This window comes from Nematostella vectensis, chromosome 6 (assembly GCF_932526225.1).
Source record: "Nematostella vectensis chromosome 6, jaNemVect1.1, whole genome shotgun sequence".
Lineage (NCBI taxonomy): Eukaryota > Metazoa > Cnidaria > Anthozoa > Actiniaria > Edwardsiidae > Nematostella > Nematostella vectensis.
This window is the reverse complement of record NC_064039.1, coordinates 3,883,238-3,897,767: the sequence shown is the minus strand read 5'-3', so window position 1 is coordinate 3,897,767 and position 14,530 is coordinate 3,883,238. Positions and strand designations below refer to the sequence as shown.

The window sequence follows — 14,530 nt, the reverse complement described above, 5'->3', positions numbered from 1 at the left end:
CCACATCCACGAAGTACTGGCCTGATGTAACCGCGCTTTATTTGCGCATGCGTAGTGTGTATTTTTCGCACACGAGGGCTCGCCATCTTTAGCTCCTCTCGTGAGGAAGTGAAAAACCGAAATGCCGACCTACTTTCAGAGGCCGGAGAATGCTCTGAAAAGGGCAAACGGTAAGCAATTTCCTTAGAAAGGGGCACTGGAACAAATAGGCCCAATAAAAGTGTCTTTTAGGATGTAAATTCTCCATTTCTTACTTTGATTTCAAAATACACGCGCTTTTCTGCGGTCAATTCATGAAATGACACGTTTTCTTAACTTATTTATTAGATTTTCGAAAATATAAAGGACAGAGTGCACTGCGACAACTAAAAAACTGCCTTTTTCGTGTACTACTTGTTCGTGCACTACTTTTTTATTCCAGATTCAACAAATGTAATAAAGATGGTCTTCTAATTCACAGTCACATAGAGGTGATTTCTATGGAATATGGCCCAATATGGGGAGGCACATATTTCCGTCTCATCGGCTTACCAAAAGATGGATTTTCGCTTTTCAATCAGTTTATACATTATCATATTGAATGGATTGTTTTCATAGTCACATACAGTAAGCGAAATGAAGACTCGAAAAAAACTATATTACCAAGGCTAATCTGAGACAATATGAGACATTATGTTCATGTTTGAGGCAACAAGATGTTAAGAAATGTAGAGCCCTGTATGAAATAGTAACTTGATAATTATAACTTTTGACTGCAGTTGTCCTCATACCCTATATTCTCAAATATTAATTTGTCATGACCTACGGGAGATACTTATTCGGGGAGGTACTTATTTCAAAATCTTTTATCTCTTAATAAAAGAGTACAGTCTTCCTCATCACTGGAATGGCTACTTCTCTTCCAACACACAGCCTCCCTTATCACCGGAGTAGCTACTTTCCATCCAAAACACAGTCTCCCTAATCATCGGAATGACTACTTTCCTTCCAACACACATTCTCCCTAATCACCGGAATGACTACTTTCCTTCCAACACACATTCTCCCTAATCACCGGAATGACTACTTCCCAACACACAGTCTCCCTAATCACTGCTGCCTTTTAAGTGCAACATGTTTAGGCAAGGCACTTATTCAAGCAATTACAGTACTGGCTAAATCACTGAAAATTTAGATGAGGAAAATAAGTATTAGAATGATATAATTAACAATTAGACTAAGAGTTCGAGTTTCCTATGAGTCAATAGATAGCAAACAAGGCACGAAACGCCTGATTTTTCGCTACTCGTTATCTATGGTCAGTAGATAGTGAGTACTGGAGCCAATCAAATTGTGAGTATACTAAATATTATGTGGATTATAGATTAAGTATCTTTTTTTTTTTTTAGAGTTCATTGAAGTTGGGAAAAAAGAGCCTGCTCTAGATGCTCTTTATGATGTCATCAAGAGCAAAAAACACAGGACATGGCAGAACAAAATCCACGAACCCATTTTGTTCAAATACTTAGAGTTGTGTGTGGATCTTCGCCGCAGCCATGTTGCCAAGGAAGGGCTGTACCAATACAAGTTGATTTGCCAACAAGTCAATATTGCCTCACTGGAGGACGTTATCAGGTACTTCCTAAAGTTGGCTGAGTCCAGGGCAGTAGAAGCCCAAGAGGACTCTAGGAAAGAGGCTAGCGCCGAACTTGATGAGGATGTTGATATTGAAGATCTTGACCAGATTCAGACACCAGAGAGGTAAGACTTGGTTAAGAGTTTGAAACTGTGCATATTTTTAGTTTTTTTTGTGGGGGGAAGGGTAAGGATGGGGGAGGTTGAACTAATATAACAGTGCTAGATACAGATTTCCTCTTTTTATTCTTGAAAACCCTTATAAGCATGGCTCATACATGAAGTTCTTTAAGTCAGTCTTGTGGTACTCAATGTCATCCCTGACAACACAAACAATCCTCAGGAAGGGTGGGGTGGGTGATCTCCATGGTCATGGTCCATGGTATGTGAAGGAAGCGGCATCTGTTATGGTTCTTATCACAAAAAAGACATTATATATATTACCCCTTTGGTCAAATTCTTGAAAGCATGGACAAGTTTGGAAGCATTAAACCCATTAGCTCTTGGGATAATAGCGCGCGGATTCGCCCTCTCCCTGGGAGTTTTCACAAGTTTTGCAAATTCCCTCAAGCAGAAACCAAAACACATATGCGCAGTAAATTGCAAGACAATATTACATAAAAGCAAATAGTGCATCCTATGCAGGAAAAGACGAGGAATCTGATGGTGTACAAATGAATCTGTAAACAACTAGGAAAATATAAAAACTAGACTATTATTTAACAAGTTTGTTCAAATTTGTTCAATTTAGTGAACACTAAGAAACAAAACACAACTTCTTTTGACAAAATTCTTCTTTAATACATACACAAATCAATACAATATTTTAAATAAATGTACTCACATTATCCCTGAAAACATTCCACGAGTTTATTCCACAGATAAGATTTCAAGACTTGGTAAAACAAAGACATTTTATCAACCAGAGTTTCACGGTTCCAAAGTGCGTGTTCTGAACACAGTGACGGTTGACCTTTGTAAATCCATTTTATGTTTAGAGAACACAATCTTAGTGCTTTCTGTGGATTTCCTAAACTCATTATCAGTTCACAACATCTTCAATGTACAATCAATTGAAAGTATTGTTTAATTGTTGATTTTCCTTAATTTTTAGCTAAAATAAATATCATTATACAGATCTTTTCACGAAAATAAGAAGCCTTTATCCATACAGCAGACTTTTAGTGGGTAGATAATTTATTCTCACCAGACTAGAGGCAGTGTACTCCTCAAAACACGGCAAAATATCCACTGTGAGACTCCAAAATTTAGATTTTGCTGTCAGAATCCCGCTTGAATTCTGATGTCTTTATGCACTGTTTCCCGTCATTTCTGAACAAAACGATCCTCTCACGGGCTGTAATTATCCTCTCTAGAGCTATCATGTCAGGTTTTCTAATTATCTTTCTTAACCAAGCCTTAAAAGCGAGAAAATAATGGAAATATTGCGGTTTTCAAGCGCTATCGGGTCTCCAAGAATTGAACATGGCGGTCGCACGAGACAAGTGATTTCACTACAAGGCATTGTTCTATTGATCGGTTGTTAGGAGATGCGCAATGAGCTCATTTCATTGGAAATCTTTACTCGCCGGGGAGGGGAACTAGAGGGGCTTTTCTCGCTCACGCGAAAGCCGGGAGGTATAGGGAAATATGACAGTTTTTCCGCCGGGCGTTTCAGGGCGGTATAGGAGCGAATGGGTTAATTGATTTGTTCTGACTGCTTGCTTTCAGCCTTCTGCTGAGCTTTGTGAGTGGGGAAGACACACAGGACAGGACAGACCGGGTCAAGCTCACCCCCTGGGTCAAGTTTCTATGGGAGGCATATAGAAATGTACTGGAGTTGCTGAGAAACAATGTTAGGGTTGAGAAACTCTATCACGAAACAGCCCAGCAAGGTATAGCTTTGATAAAATTGTAATTATCTTTCTACTTTCACATTTTGTAGGTTACAGGACATTCATTTTATGAATAATTTTTTATCTTTGCAGCTTTTAAGTTTTGCCTGAAGTATACCAGAAGAACAGAGTTCAGGAAACTATGTGACAATGTAAGAGATGCTATTACAATCTAATAAGCTAATACAATCTAGAAATAGCTCTATTAGAGCTATTAATGATATCTGTTTTTGGGGAAGTTATTCTCCTTCATTTTATTTAGTTTCATCCTATAATTTTTTAATTTTTTCCTTGTAGTTGTTCAATTCTTATTGTTTTTTTTTTAGTTGAGAAATCACCTCAATGTTACCCTGAAGCACCAGGGCCAGCCGAACTCAGTCAACTTGAACAACCCAGACAGCATTCAGATGCATCTGGAGACCAGACTGGCCCAGCTAGACAGTGCAATTAGCATGGAGTTATGGCAGGTAAAGGAGTATATTAGCACAGTGTTTGGCAATGAGTAGTGCTCTTTTACCAATATTATGACAAATCTTCATTCTTGTACAGGAAGCATTCAAGGCAGTTGAAGATGTGTATGGGCTGATGCAGCTGTCTAAACGCCCTCCAAAGCCCCAAGTGATGGCAAACTATTACCAGAAGGTCGCTCTGGTCTTCTTGAAGGCCGGTAATTTCCTGTACCATGCCTGCACACAGCAGAGGTTGTACCTTCTGATGAGGGAACAGAAGAAAAGCATCACTTCGGAGGAGCTGCAAAAGTAAGTTCAACCATAAACTGTGTACAGTACATTATAGTAATGTGTTGGGGACAATGCCAAACAACAACTATTCTTTAATACTTGATCATATGTCCTCATATTCCCTATTGTTTTCTGTCACTTACTGACAAGTCATCTGAGGGCCTATTAGATATTTGAGTAAGGTGGAGCACAGCTAATAGTAACTAATACAAACAAAAAACTGTTGCTATTAAAAAAAAGGGGTGAAGATTCAAGCCCTGTCTCTTATTTTAACTTTCGACATTTATGAGAACTAGTGTCAAATTATAGCTTTTTATCTCAAACTCTCCAAATGGATTTGTAATCTGAGTTTAAACAGACTTGTATACTATCATCATAATTTTGCTTCCTCTTTCTTAATAGAATGGCATCACATGTGCTTCTTGCCACTTTATCGGTGCCAATCCAGGTCTCTCTCAGTAACACTGAGAAGTACTTGGAACTGGATGAAGTGGCTCGGGAGAAGTCCAAGCGTCTAGCCAACCTGTTGAATCTGCAGAACACCCCAACAAGAGAGTCACTCCTACAAGATATGGTATTGGAGGGTTCATTAAATACACCGAGGGGGGGGGGGGGATAGATTTTTACTCAAGACACCTTAATATTTCAGAGCTCCCTTTCATTGCAAACATTTTTTCGGTGCCCCCCCCCCTCTTTTAGTTTATCATTATTTCATTATTTTAGAATCTGACATCTCTTCACAACTTTTGTTTTCGGCCTTCATAATTGAATACTTTTTTTTGCATGTAAAATCATGTAAAATGTTTCGGGGTTGGGTTGCAGGGAGTTTATTTCCTTATTCAGTTGCATGCAGGAACTTTTTTTTTCCAAATCACCTTCCCCTTTCCCCCCAAAAAGTCACATGGTCCGCCCCTAAGGATGCCTGTGAAGAAGTATATATTTGTATATTTTTTCTCTATGTTAAGAATATTTTTCTGTATGAAAGGGATATGAGCAATTCCACATGAGAAACCAAAAATTAGAAATTCAGGAGGGGGGAACCAAACAACTAGGCCGCCAAGGTCTGTTGACTAGGAAAAATGGCCTCACAACCACTATGTAGAATTATTATTATAACACTCAATATTACAATCATAAAACATGATTCTATTCTTGATTTACACCCATACATGTAACTCTTTTAAAAAGTATAACAAAAAAATAGTTACACATAGAAAATACTTTTAATTTGAGGGTCAGAGTTTTGTTGCAGACATTACATGTGATTACTCACAAAAGAATATTTTATTTATACTACAAGCAGAATTTAGATTCTTTTTGAGTGGTACTTCATATTCTCTGTAGTAGCAACATGAAGAACAAAGATGGCACAAGAAAGGAAAAAGTCCTTTCATAAGATAAAAAATGATGTTACACTACGTAACAGACATTACATAAGAGCCTTTCAGACATTACATCTTGTTGCATTACAGACTTACATGCCTTTTGTTGAACAAGAAAAACACTAAATATCTAATATTTATTGTTTTATACATATATTATTGTTTTATAAATCACTCAATTTATGCTGTGAAAGCAGTTAAAAATTACTATGTATTATTTGCTACATTTATGCATTATTACTTCCATAAAAGTAAAGAAAAGAAAAGAAAAATGTTAATTGATTTGGCCACTATATTAGACTGGATGTGAGATGTAAAAACAAAAATAAGTGATTAACTTTTTCAAGAGATAACTATGCAAAAAAATATGTAATTAGAATAATATATTGATATTTGAAAAAAATTCTTAAAAGCCTGATATAGTTTGTTTGATAAATAAGTGAGGATTAATACTTAATCATTTTGGAACTGAAATACTATAACAGATATGCAAATAGTTTAGTTTTATCAACTGCATGGAAATTGCCTTATTGGGCTCCCTATGGTTTTTATAAATAATTATATTCAGCTAAAATAATTAATAGATAAATAATTATATTCAGCTAAAAGAGAAAGTTGTCAAAAGATATATAAAATGCAATAATATTTTCAAAAAAGTTAATTACAGGTTTATGTTTTCAAACATGTACTGCTGTAACAAAACGTAAAACATCTGTAACAGAATCTTTTCCTTTATTGTTCAAGAATTAAGGGTGCATTATTGTAATTCAACCTTACATAGAAAACATCTAAAATATAACATAAGATTTATTAGAAAGATAACATCCTCATTATTTTAGATTCCCAGAGTTTTTAATTAAAAAAAGTTTTTGACAAAGGCAGTTTTTCTGATGTAGCGTCTCAGAAAATCAGAAAATATAGCTTTACTTATTTTTTCGACATGGGCATCAAAGGTTGATATAGTCTAAACTAGAAAAACACAAGTATAATTTAAACACTTAAATACAATGATATGACAATATGAAAATTGAAAAATGTGTTCCAAATGTAATCTCAAACAATATATTTTTCTGACATTAGTTTTGTGTATATTGTTGAACAATAGTTATAAACAATGTTTACTTTCTTTTTCAACTATAATCACTTAGAAAGAAAGAATAAGCGATTCTTTTTATTATTTCATGAGTTTGTGATTATTCTTTGTGAGAGTTTGTGTGAACATGCACTTCTTTAGCTAAGATAAATAGGATATTTTTATGGTTCTCTTTGCAGCTGAAAGCAAATGTTCTTCAGTACGTGAACACCAAAGTTCACTGTCTGTACCAGCTGCTTGAGAAAGATTTCCGCCCTCTTGATCTTTGCGCCAAGGTCAATGAGGTATGCCAGTACCTTGAATCGTGTGATGACGCTGATCTTTGCCAGTATATCAAGCCTATCCAAAATATAGCTGTCACCAGGCTGCTGAAACAGGTTAGTATCTTCAGACTGTTTGATATTTTAATTGTACAGTATAGAAAGCAGGCTTTATGAAAAGCAGGATTATAGCATAAAAATGTTTCATCTCACTTGAATGAATTTAAAAGAGCCGGGTGGTTTACCAATACAAGGGCTATTTTATCTTTGATAGTTAAATTAGATATTTGAATAAGATAATTTGTCTTCCAATAAATTAGAGATTTAAATTAGATAATTTGTCTTCCAAAATTGATTAAATTCAACAAGAAAGATAAGGCCTACTATGGCTATTTAGATAAGTCTGGGGCAAATGATGAATGATTATAGTGGTTCTTAACATCCACCATTGTAATGAGGACACTTATCATCACCCATAAACTGATGCCCCCGTGTGCCTGATCATATCAGTGGCTGGTGTAGCAGTGTTGTGTTCTTATCACTAGTGTCTGGTCATTTGCAGGTCTCTCAGGTCTTCCAGACCATTGAATTTAGCAGGCTAATGGCTCTGGTACCATTCATGACAGAGTTCCAGTTGGAGAGAATGATTGTTGATATTGCCAAAGAGAAAAATCTCCAGGTACTTTCATCTCTGTATCTAAAGTACTATAAATCAAAAAGGTGCAAATTTTGAACTTGAACATGTTATTGTTTTCTATGTTCTAATTTGCTAAAAGATTAATTGTCAATTGACTATATATAAAAGAGTATATTTATTGGTGCTGTGATTTGATCCCAGGTTCGTCTAGACCATCGCACCAAGTCCATCAGCTTTGGCTTGGATCTGCATGTAGCGCATAGAGAGGAAGTGCCGGAGGGACCATACTTGCAGGTTATTACACGACACCCACTCCCACTCACAATGTTTTATACTAAGAATACTTTTATTATTTTACATTGTATTTACATAAAATACAATTTTTAAAATAGCTATTTTAATAATAACAATAACAATTCAAATACAAAATGTGTGGCAGCTTTCATTGCTTTCCTTGTTAACCTCCCTCAAATGACCAGCCTCTATAAAGCTGCCACTTGTCATGTGATCCAAACACTGTATACCCAACCATTTGTGCCCCCCACCATTTGCAAATGCAAGACAGGTGAATGTATTCTAAATGTTTAGTTGTGTTTTCTTGCAGGCAATGCCATCAGAAGGCCTCCGAAATCAGCTGACATTAATGTCTGTTGCCCTCCAAAGATCCATATTTACCATTCAGCATGATCACATTAAGGTAAGTACTCTGTCTTAGCAAGTCCACTATGAATGACTTGCAAGTGATGAATGATTATAGTTGTCCTTAACATCCACCATTGTAATGTGGACACTTATCATCACCCATAAACTGATGCACAAATGTTTAGTTGCCCCTAAACCTCTTTTTTACAGCAGGTTTGTTAAGACCTTGTCCTTATTTGTGCCGTTACAGGCCAAGAAGCGAGAGGAGCAAGAGCAGATGGCACAGAACTATCTGCGCACAGCACGCAAAGAGCACAAGCTTATGCTTGAGAGGAAGACAGTTATAGAGGCTCGAAAGGAATACTTGGAGTCGGTTATGCAGGAAAGGGTAGGTGGAATCAGCAACAGTACCTTCCAAATCATGTCCAAGCTGTGTTCTGTGTTCCTCATGACTGGGTTGTTCTTTTTTAATAGGAAAGACGAGAATATGAGAAGATCAAGAAACAAAAGGTAGAGAACCAGGAAGCAGAGCAAAAACGCCTTGATGAGGAGCGCAGACAACGCGAGATCCAGCGTAGACGTCAGGAGCTTCAGGATATTGAGAAGAGGCAGGCCATGGACAAGATTGCTGCCCTGAAAAAGACAACTGTTGGGGCCAAGGCATTGAAAGATCTTTCTCCTGAAGTAAGTTTGCTAACATCAGCACTAGCAACGGCAACAATGACAACTGCAGTGGCAACAGCAACAACTGCAGCGACAACAATATCAATACTAATCTTTACTTGCACAATATCAAAACTAATCTTTATTTTCACCCAGTTGTTTTACTGCGTTCTTATAATAAGATTACAAAACTGTTGTGTTACACAGGAAATTGATAATATGAATGCTGATGATATTATTGCCAAACAAGTTGAGCAGCTGGACAAGGAGAAAAGAGAACTCCAGACCAAGCTTAAGACACAGGAGAAGAAGGTACAATAATACAGTAGAATCTTGCTGACTTGAACTCTAAAGGGAGGCAAAAGCAAGTGATAAGTTATTGGGGGTTGAGTTATCAAGCTCAATTCTAAAAATGCTCATATTTTCATATCCAAGAAGTACAGTGGTTTGTAATCTTTGTTTGTTTGTTTATCGAGGGTAGCATATTTAACCGAATATACAGTTTTCTAACATATGGCCCTCGGTTAGTAAGCACTGTCACTGGGGGTGGTCACTGCCGGAGGGTTTATTGCGTCCCCAGTGGTTCTTTTACGTCCCTTCGGTTCAGGTTAGTGTAGTGCAGCTCGAAGAGACGGGACCTCCGGTTTAGTGTCCTTATCCGAGAAGACTGGAAACACGGGAGAATAACTTCAACTCACTTGTGACAAATTCGATTCAAGGCAGGAACCCGGAAAAATCCCCAGTTTGAGCCAGGATTCGAACCTGGGCCACAGCGGTGAGAGGCCGACGCGCTAACACACTAGGCCACCCGTGCTTCCACAATCATGCAATTCATTGAATTGCATTCGACGAACCAAGAAGCTTCTTTGTTAAGAAATGAAAGTACAATTAATTGACCGCACCAAATAATTTCACACATTATCATTGTCATGTTCATGCCCATTGTGAGTATATGTACATTTATTAGAGTAATGCTTACATGCTCTATACTTTTTGTTCAGCAGATATTTGCTACCTGTTTAAGTACTGTAGTATAATACTTTAACCCTTTCTGTGGACTCAGGTTGATTACTTTGCACGAGCCATGCGCATGGAGGAGATCCCTCTGCTTAACAAACAGTATGAAGAACATCTTGTCGCAGACAGGGAATTCTGGGAGAACCAGGAGGAGGAAAGGGTATGTACATACGAAGGACACACCTTCCAGCTATGTCTCTTTTATAAATCCAATAAAATGTCTTCGTGGCTGTATTGCTTGTGTCATTGGGTATAATAGAAAGTGAGTATTTCAGTGTTTCAGAAAAAAATTTGTGGTATGGTTTTACAATGTTTGCAAATGATGAATGATTATAGTTGTCCATGACGTCCACCATTGTAATGAGGACACTTATCATCACCCATAAACTGATGCGAACTTGTGAAACCTTGACACCTGGAAATGCATTTGCTCTGCTCTGCTCTTCTTTTTCTAGTAGCATATGTAAATTTTACCTTGGCCACTTGCAGGTGAGAAAGGCTATAGAGGAGCATGAGAAGTTGGTTGAGACCAGTGCAAGACTGCAGCGCATGATCCCTGACAAAGATGCCTTCATCAACACGCTCAGGGAAAGCCGCACTGAGGAATATCAGGTACATGCTATGGAAACCCTTGCATACAGTACATGCCCAGTGAGCGATTTTATATACAGTGCCACATTTTACAACTTGAACGCTTGAATTTGTGTGGCAATGTTGATGAAGAAGGAAAAGTGCTGTGGTTTGTCAGGGACAAAGTTATCTTATTGGGGAGGGACTTACCGGGTTCTACATAAGCGCTTTTGTTATTGTTTTCCTTGAGTTAATGTGCACAATGGGCACGCCACATTTTCTACTTTTTATTATGCTGAAAACAGTGGATTCCGTGTATAATGCACATCCACATTTTCAAGGTCTAATTCGCGGTAAAAAAAACTTGCACTATACGGTAAACACTCTACTGACATTATACAGAATCATTATCCTTTCTTTTGGATCTATTTTAGGCCAAGTTTCAGGCATTCCAGGCCAAGCTTGAGCAGGTGAGGAAAGAGAGACTGGAGGTCAGAAGGAAGCGGCGAATCAAGGACAGAAAGGAGAGGAAGAAGATCGAGATGGAGGAAGCCAAAAAACGGGAGCAGGAGGAGAAGGAGCGTAAGGGTGAGTGCATCAAACCAGGCCTTGATGCTTTGGCAGGTCTGCTTGAGCTGGCTAAATAAGGAAATTCTTTATATGACCAGGCTTTTACTAGACCCGATCCAGCTGGTATTTACCTTCTTTCAAGCAGGCAAAATCTGTCGATATCCAGCGGTACAAACTTGCTTTTTGGGCCTGTTAACCTAAGAATGACAAAACTTTGATATTTCTGGCATAGGCATTGTTTCTCCGTCATCCTAACTTGTAGTTGATTTGCCATTGAATTTCCTTTGCAGAAAAAGAAGAGAAAGAGCGAATCGAGCGCGAAGAGCGCGAAGCAAAGGAGCGTGAATATGCAGAGAGAATCGCAAAACAGAATGAAATTGACCGTAAAAGGCGCGAGAAGGAGCTGGAGATTGAGCGCCGTCTGGAGGAACGTGCAGGTGTTGGCCGTGATGCCAGGGAGCCAGAGATGGACCGGGGTAGAGGCCGCCAGGAACGAGGTGAGAGTGGTGGATGTCCGGGAAAACTAACGTTGCCCCTGGGGTATAATTTATTTATTAATAAATGTGCATTTTTTACGGTCCAATCCCTTTTCATCGTATCAAAACAACAGTTGATATTAGTAGCAGCTTATACTTTTTTATGTTCAAGAGCTTTTATTATCTTCATCCTCTGCTTAGCTAAGACATTTTCTGAGTGTAAGTTAGGATATGCCTAACTTTTTTTACATCTATTTTTTGTGTGATATAAAATATACATATCATAAGCCAAATTAAATAAGGGCAAGTGCAGCAGATAAGGTGTCTTTTTATTACAGGATGGGGCGACCATGAGGATGGAGGTGACCGGTGGCGGGATGAGAGGGGAGGGGACCGTGGCCCCGATCGGGGTGGTGATAAACCTGGGGCGTGGAGACCGAAATGGCAGCGTGAGGAACCTGATCGAGGAGGCGATAGATGGCGGGGCGGAGACCGACGAGATGGTATGATAACAATGTCATAAGCAAGAGTAAATATTTAGTTAAAGTACAGTATCAACTTATACCTTACTCGTACTAATATTTAGAAGAAACAACGCCCACTAGAACATAAAATGAAAACGAGATAAATGCCCTCGCAGTGAAATCATTTTTTTTTTCTAAAAAGTGAAGATAGCCTGACATAGTAGTAAAATAGCAGTAGAAAGCTGTTATGTGTTGTGTGACACAATTGTGTGACATGGATCTGCAGATGGCCCACGGCGTGACGCTCCCCGTGAGGAATGGAGACGGCCAGGAGATCGCGACGGACCACGTGACGGACCACGTGATGGACCACGTGACTTTGGAAGAAGGGGTGTGTATCGACAACTCAAGTTGTCTTTACTCCAAATCATTTTTTATTGATTGCCGAGTCCCACAAAATCAATAAGAAAAATACATTCCTCACCATTTTTTTCAATTACTAAAAACGTCTTTTTTTGCTATACAGACATGGGCAGAGACGATGACCGTGGTGCCTGGCGAGGTGGAGGGGGTGACCGCGGTGGTTTTGACCGCGATCGAGACCGTGGTGGTTTTGACCGCGACAGAGACCGCGGTGGTTTTGACCGTGACAGAGACCGCGGAGGGTTCGACCGCGATCGTGGTGGCTATGATCGTGATAGAGACCGCGGTGGGTTTGATCGTGACCGAGACCGCGGTGGTTTCGAGCGTGGCGGAGGATGGCGCGATCAGGAACGTGGAGGATTTGACCGCGAGCGTGACCGACATGATCGTGATGGTGGTGGAGGTGCATGGCGTGCGGGTGACCGCGGCGGTGATCGCGACCCTCGTGGTGACCGCGGCGGATTTGGTCGTGATCGTGGTGGTTACGGTGATCGCAGTGAGCGCGGTTTTGGCGATGGTGGGGACGGTGGCAGCGCTTGGCGCGGTAGGGAACCTGACCGTGAACCTGCCCGTGGCGGTGACGAGCGTGACGGTGGTGCGTGGAGAGGGCGTGACAGAGAAGAACCACGTGGCGGCGATGCATGGCGTGACAAGCCCGAAGAATCAGGTCGACAGGCTAGACCTGAAGGTACTTTCCCCTTCACTTCCCGTGTTTACATCAGTTTGTGGCACTGATTTAACTTCAGCCTGTGTTTAACCTATTCGCGTTTGGTTCGCTCTGTGATCTGCTGTCTGTTGAGTCGATTAAATGACTCAATGCCTTTGTTTACAGAGCTAAAGTGTTGGGTTTATAATCCCAGGCCTGCCTCTTCCCATAGGCGGACCTGCTATGAGCTTTACCCGATATGTCCTCCAAACGTAGCCTTCCATGACTCTTGGTATTCAACTGCGGTATTCTATCCTCTCGCCCGGTACCGAGTGCTGTGAGCTTCACCCGATATGTCCTCCAAACGTAGCCTTCCATGACTCTTGGTATTCAACTGCGGTATTCTATCCTTTCGCCCGTTACCGAGTGCTATGAGCTTTACCCGATATGTTTTCCAAACGTAGCCTTCCCTGACTCTCGGTATTCAACTGCGGTATTCTATTCTCTAGCCCGTTACCGAGTGCTATGAGCTTTACCCGAAATGTTTTCCAAACGTAGCCTTCCCTGACTCTTGGTATTCAACTGCGGTATTCTATCCTCTCGCCCGGTACCGAGTGCTGAGCTTTACCCAATATGTCCTCTAAACGTAGCCTTCCCTGAATCTTAGTATTCAACCAGTACCGAGCGAGGCGGGCATTGAAAAAGTATGACTTCAATCTGATGGATATTTTGACGTGTTCTGGCGAATAGACTGTTTTATTCTCAAATGCTAGCCTAATAAAGAATTGGTTTATGCACATTCTTAAAACTTGAGGGTGATTTAGATGTAACAAAACACAAACTTATTGAAATACACTTTGCCTTATTAGGGAAGTCTTGGTCTGCATCTAGGCGTGGTCGAGATCGCCCCCCAACCCAAGAATCTTCGGATCCTGAAGGCTGGAAGACAGTGCAGTACAAGTAAATAAAAAGAAGAATGATGGCCACTTAATCAGTCTAGTAGGCGACTACTATTCTATTATTATTGGATAACTGCAAGTTTATCGTGAGCTAAACTTGTATGACATGCTTGAAACAGAAATACCGTTAGCAAATAAACGATGACTACATATAGTGAAGAAATAAATCCCAGGTATCGGTAGACTTTCGCAAAGTTACTCTCTTTTTCTAAACTGAGCCTCAGCTTGGGAAAATAAAGGCGTGAGCACAGTTCACGGAGTTCATGGTCTCGGAGAGTGTGAGAGCGACTTGGAGCAAGTCCAGTGTGACCACTATCAAAGTATAGAATATAGGAATTGAAGTGATACAATGATTCTATGGTTTTGTCATCATGCCTTGTAACGCCATCCTAGTCAATTACGAGAGTGTTATGCGAACTCGGCGTCTGATCGTTGTCTGGGCTATTCTCCCTCGTAAGATTCCTCCAAACTTGATCCAC

The 14,530-nt window shown here is 39.8% G+C and overlaps 1 protein-coding gene across 2 annotated transcripts; it reads left to right on the top strand.

Annotated features, from left to right (window-relative positions):
- Positions 1–36: 36 nt before the first annotated feature.
- On the top strand, positions 37–14,468 carry LOC5507362 (eukaryotic translation initiation factor 3 subunit A). 2 transcript variants are annotated; one of them, XM_032375976.2, is made up of 22 exons: positions 37–170; positions 1,389–1,740; positions 3,346–3,509; positions 3,603–3,661; positions 3,836–3,976; positions 4,059–4,267; positions 4,652–4,823; positions 6,904–7,101; positions 7,547–7,663; positions 7,823–7,915; positions 8,226–8,318; positions 8,514–8,651; positions 8,738–8,947; positions 9,134–9,238; positions 9,990–10,103; positions 10,433–10,555; positions 10,948–11,101; positions 11,374–11,580; positions 11,898–12,062; positions 12,310–12,414; positions 12,550–13,134; positions 13,962–14,468. In XM_032375976.2, exons 1-22 carry the CDS (start codon positions 122–124, stop codon positions 14,054–14,056), a joined length of 3,648 nt encoding a protein of 1,215 aa, XP_032231867.2. In that variant the 5' UTR covers positions 37–121; the 3' UTR covers positions 14,057–14,468. The 2 variants fall into 2 exon arrangements, with proteins under 2 accessions (XP_032231867.2, XP_001628015.3); XM_001627965.3 differs by lacking the exon at positions 12,310–12,414.
- Positions 14,469–14,530: the final 62 nt, after the last annotated feature.

Excerpts from the sequence above, each read along its gene's own strand:
- LOC5507362 (XM_032375976.2), top strand. The coding sequence starts at position 122 with ATGCCGACCTACTTTCAGAGGCCGGAGAATGCTCTGAAAAGGGCAAAC. Across the intron at positions 9,239-9,989 it reads TTAAGACACAGGAGAAGAAG|GTTGATTACTTTGCACGAGC; the intron begins GTACAATAATAC and ends CTGTGGACTCAG. Across the intron at positions 10,556-10,947 it reads GCCGCACTGAGGAATATCAG|GCCAAGTTTCAGGCATTCCA; the intron begins GTACATGCTATG and ends GATCTATTTTAG.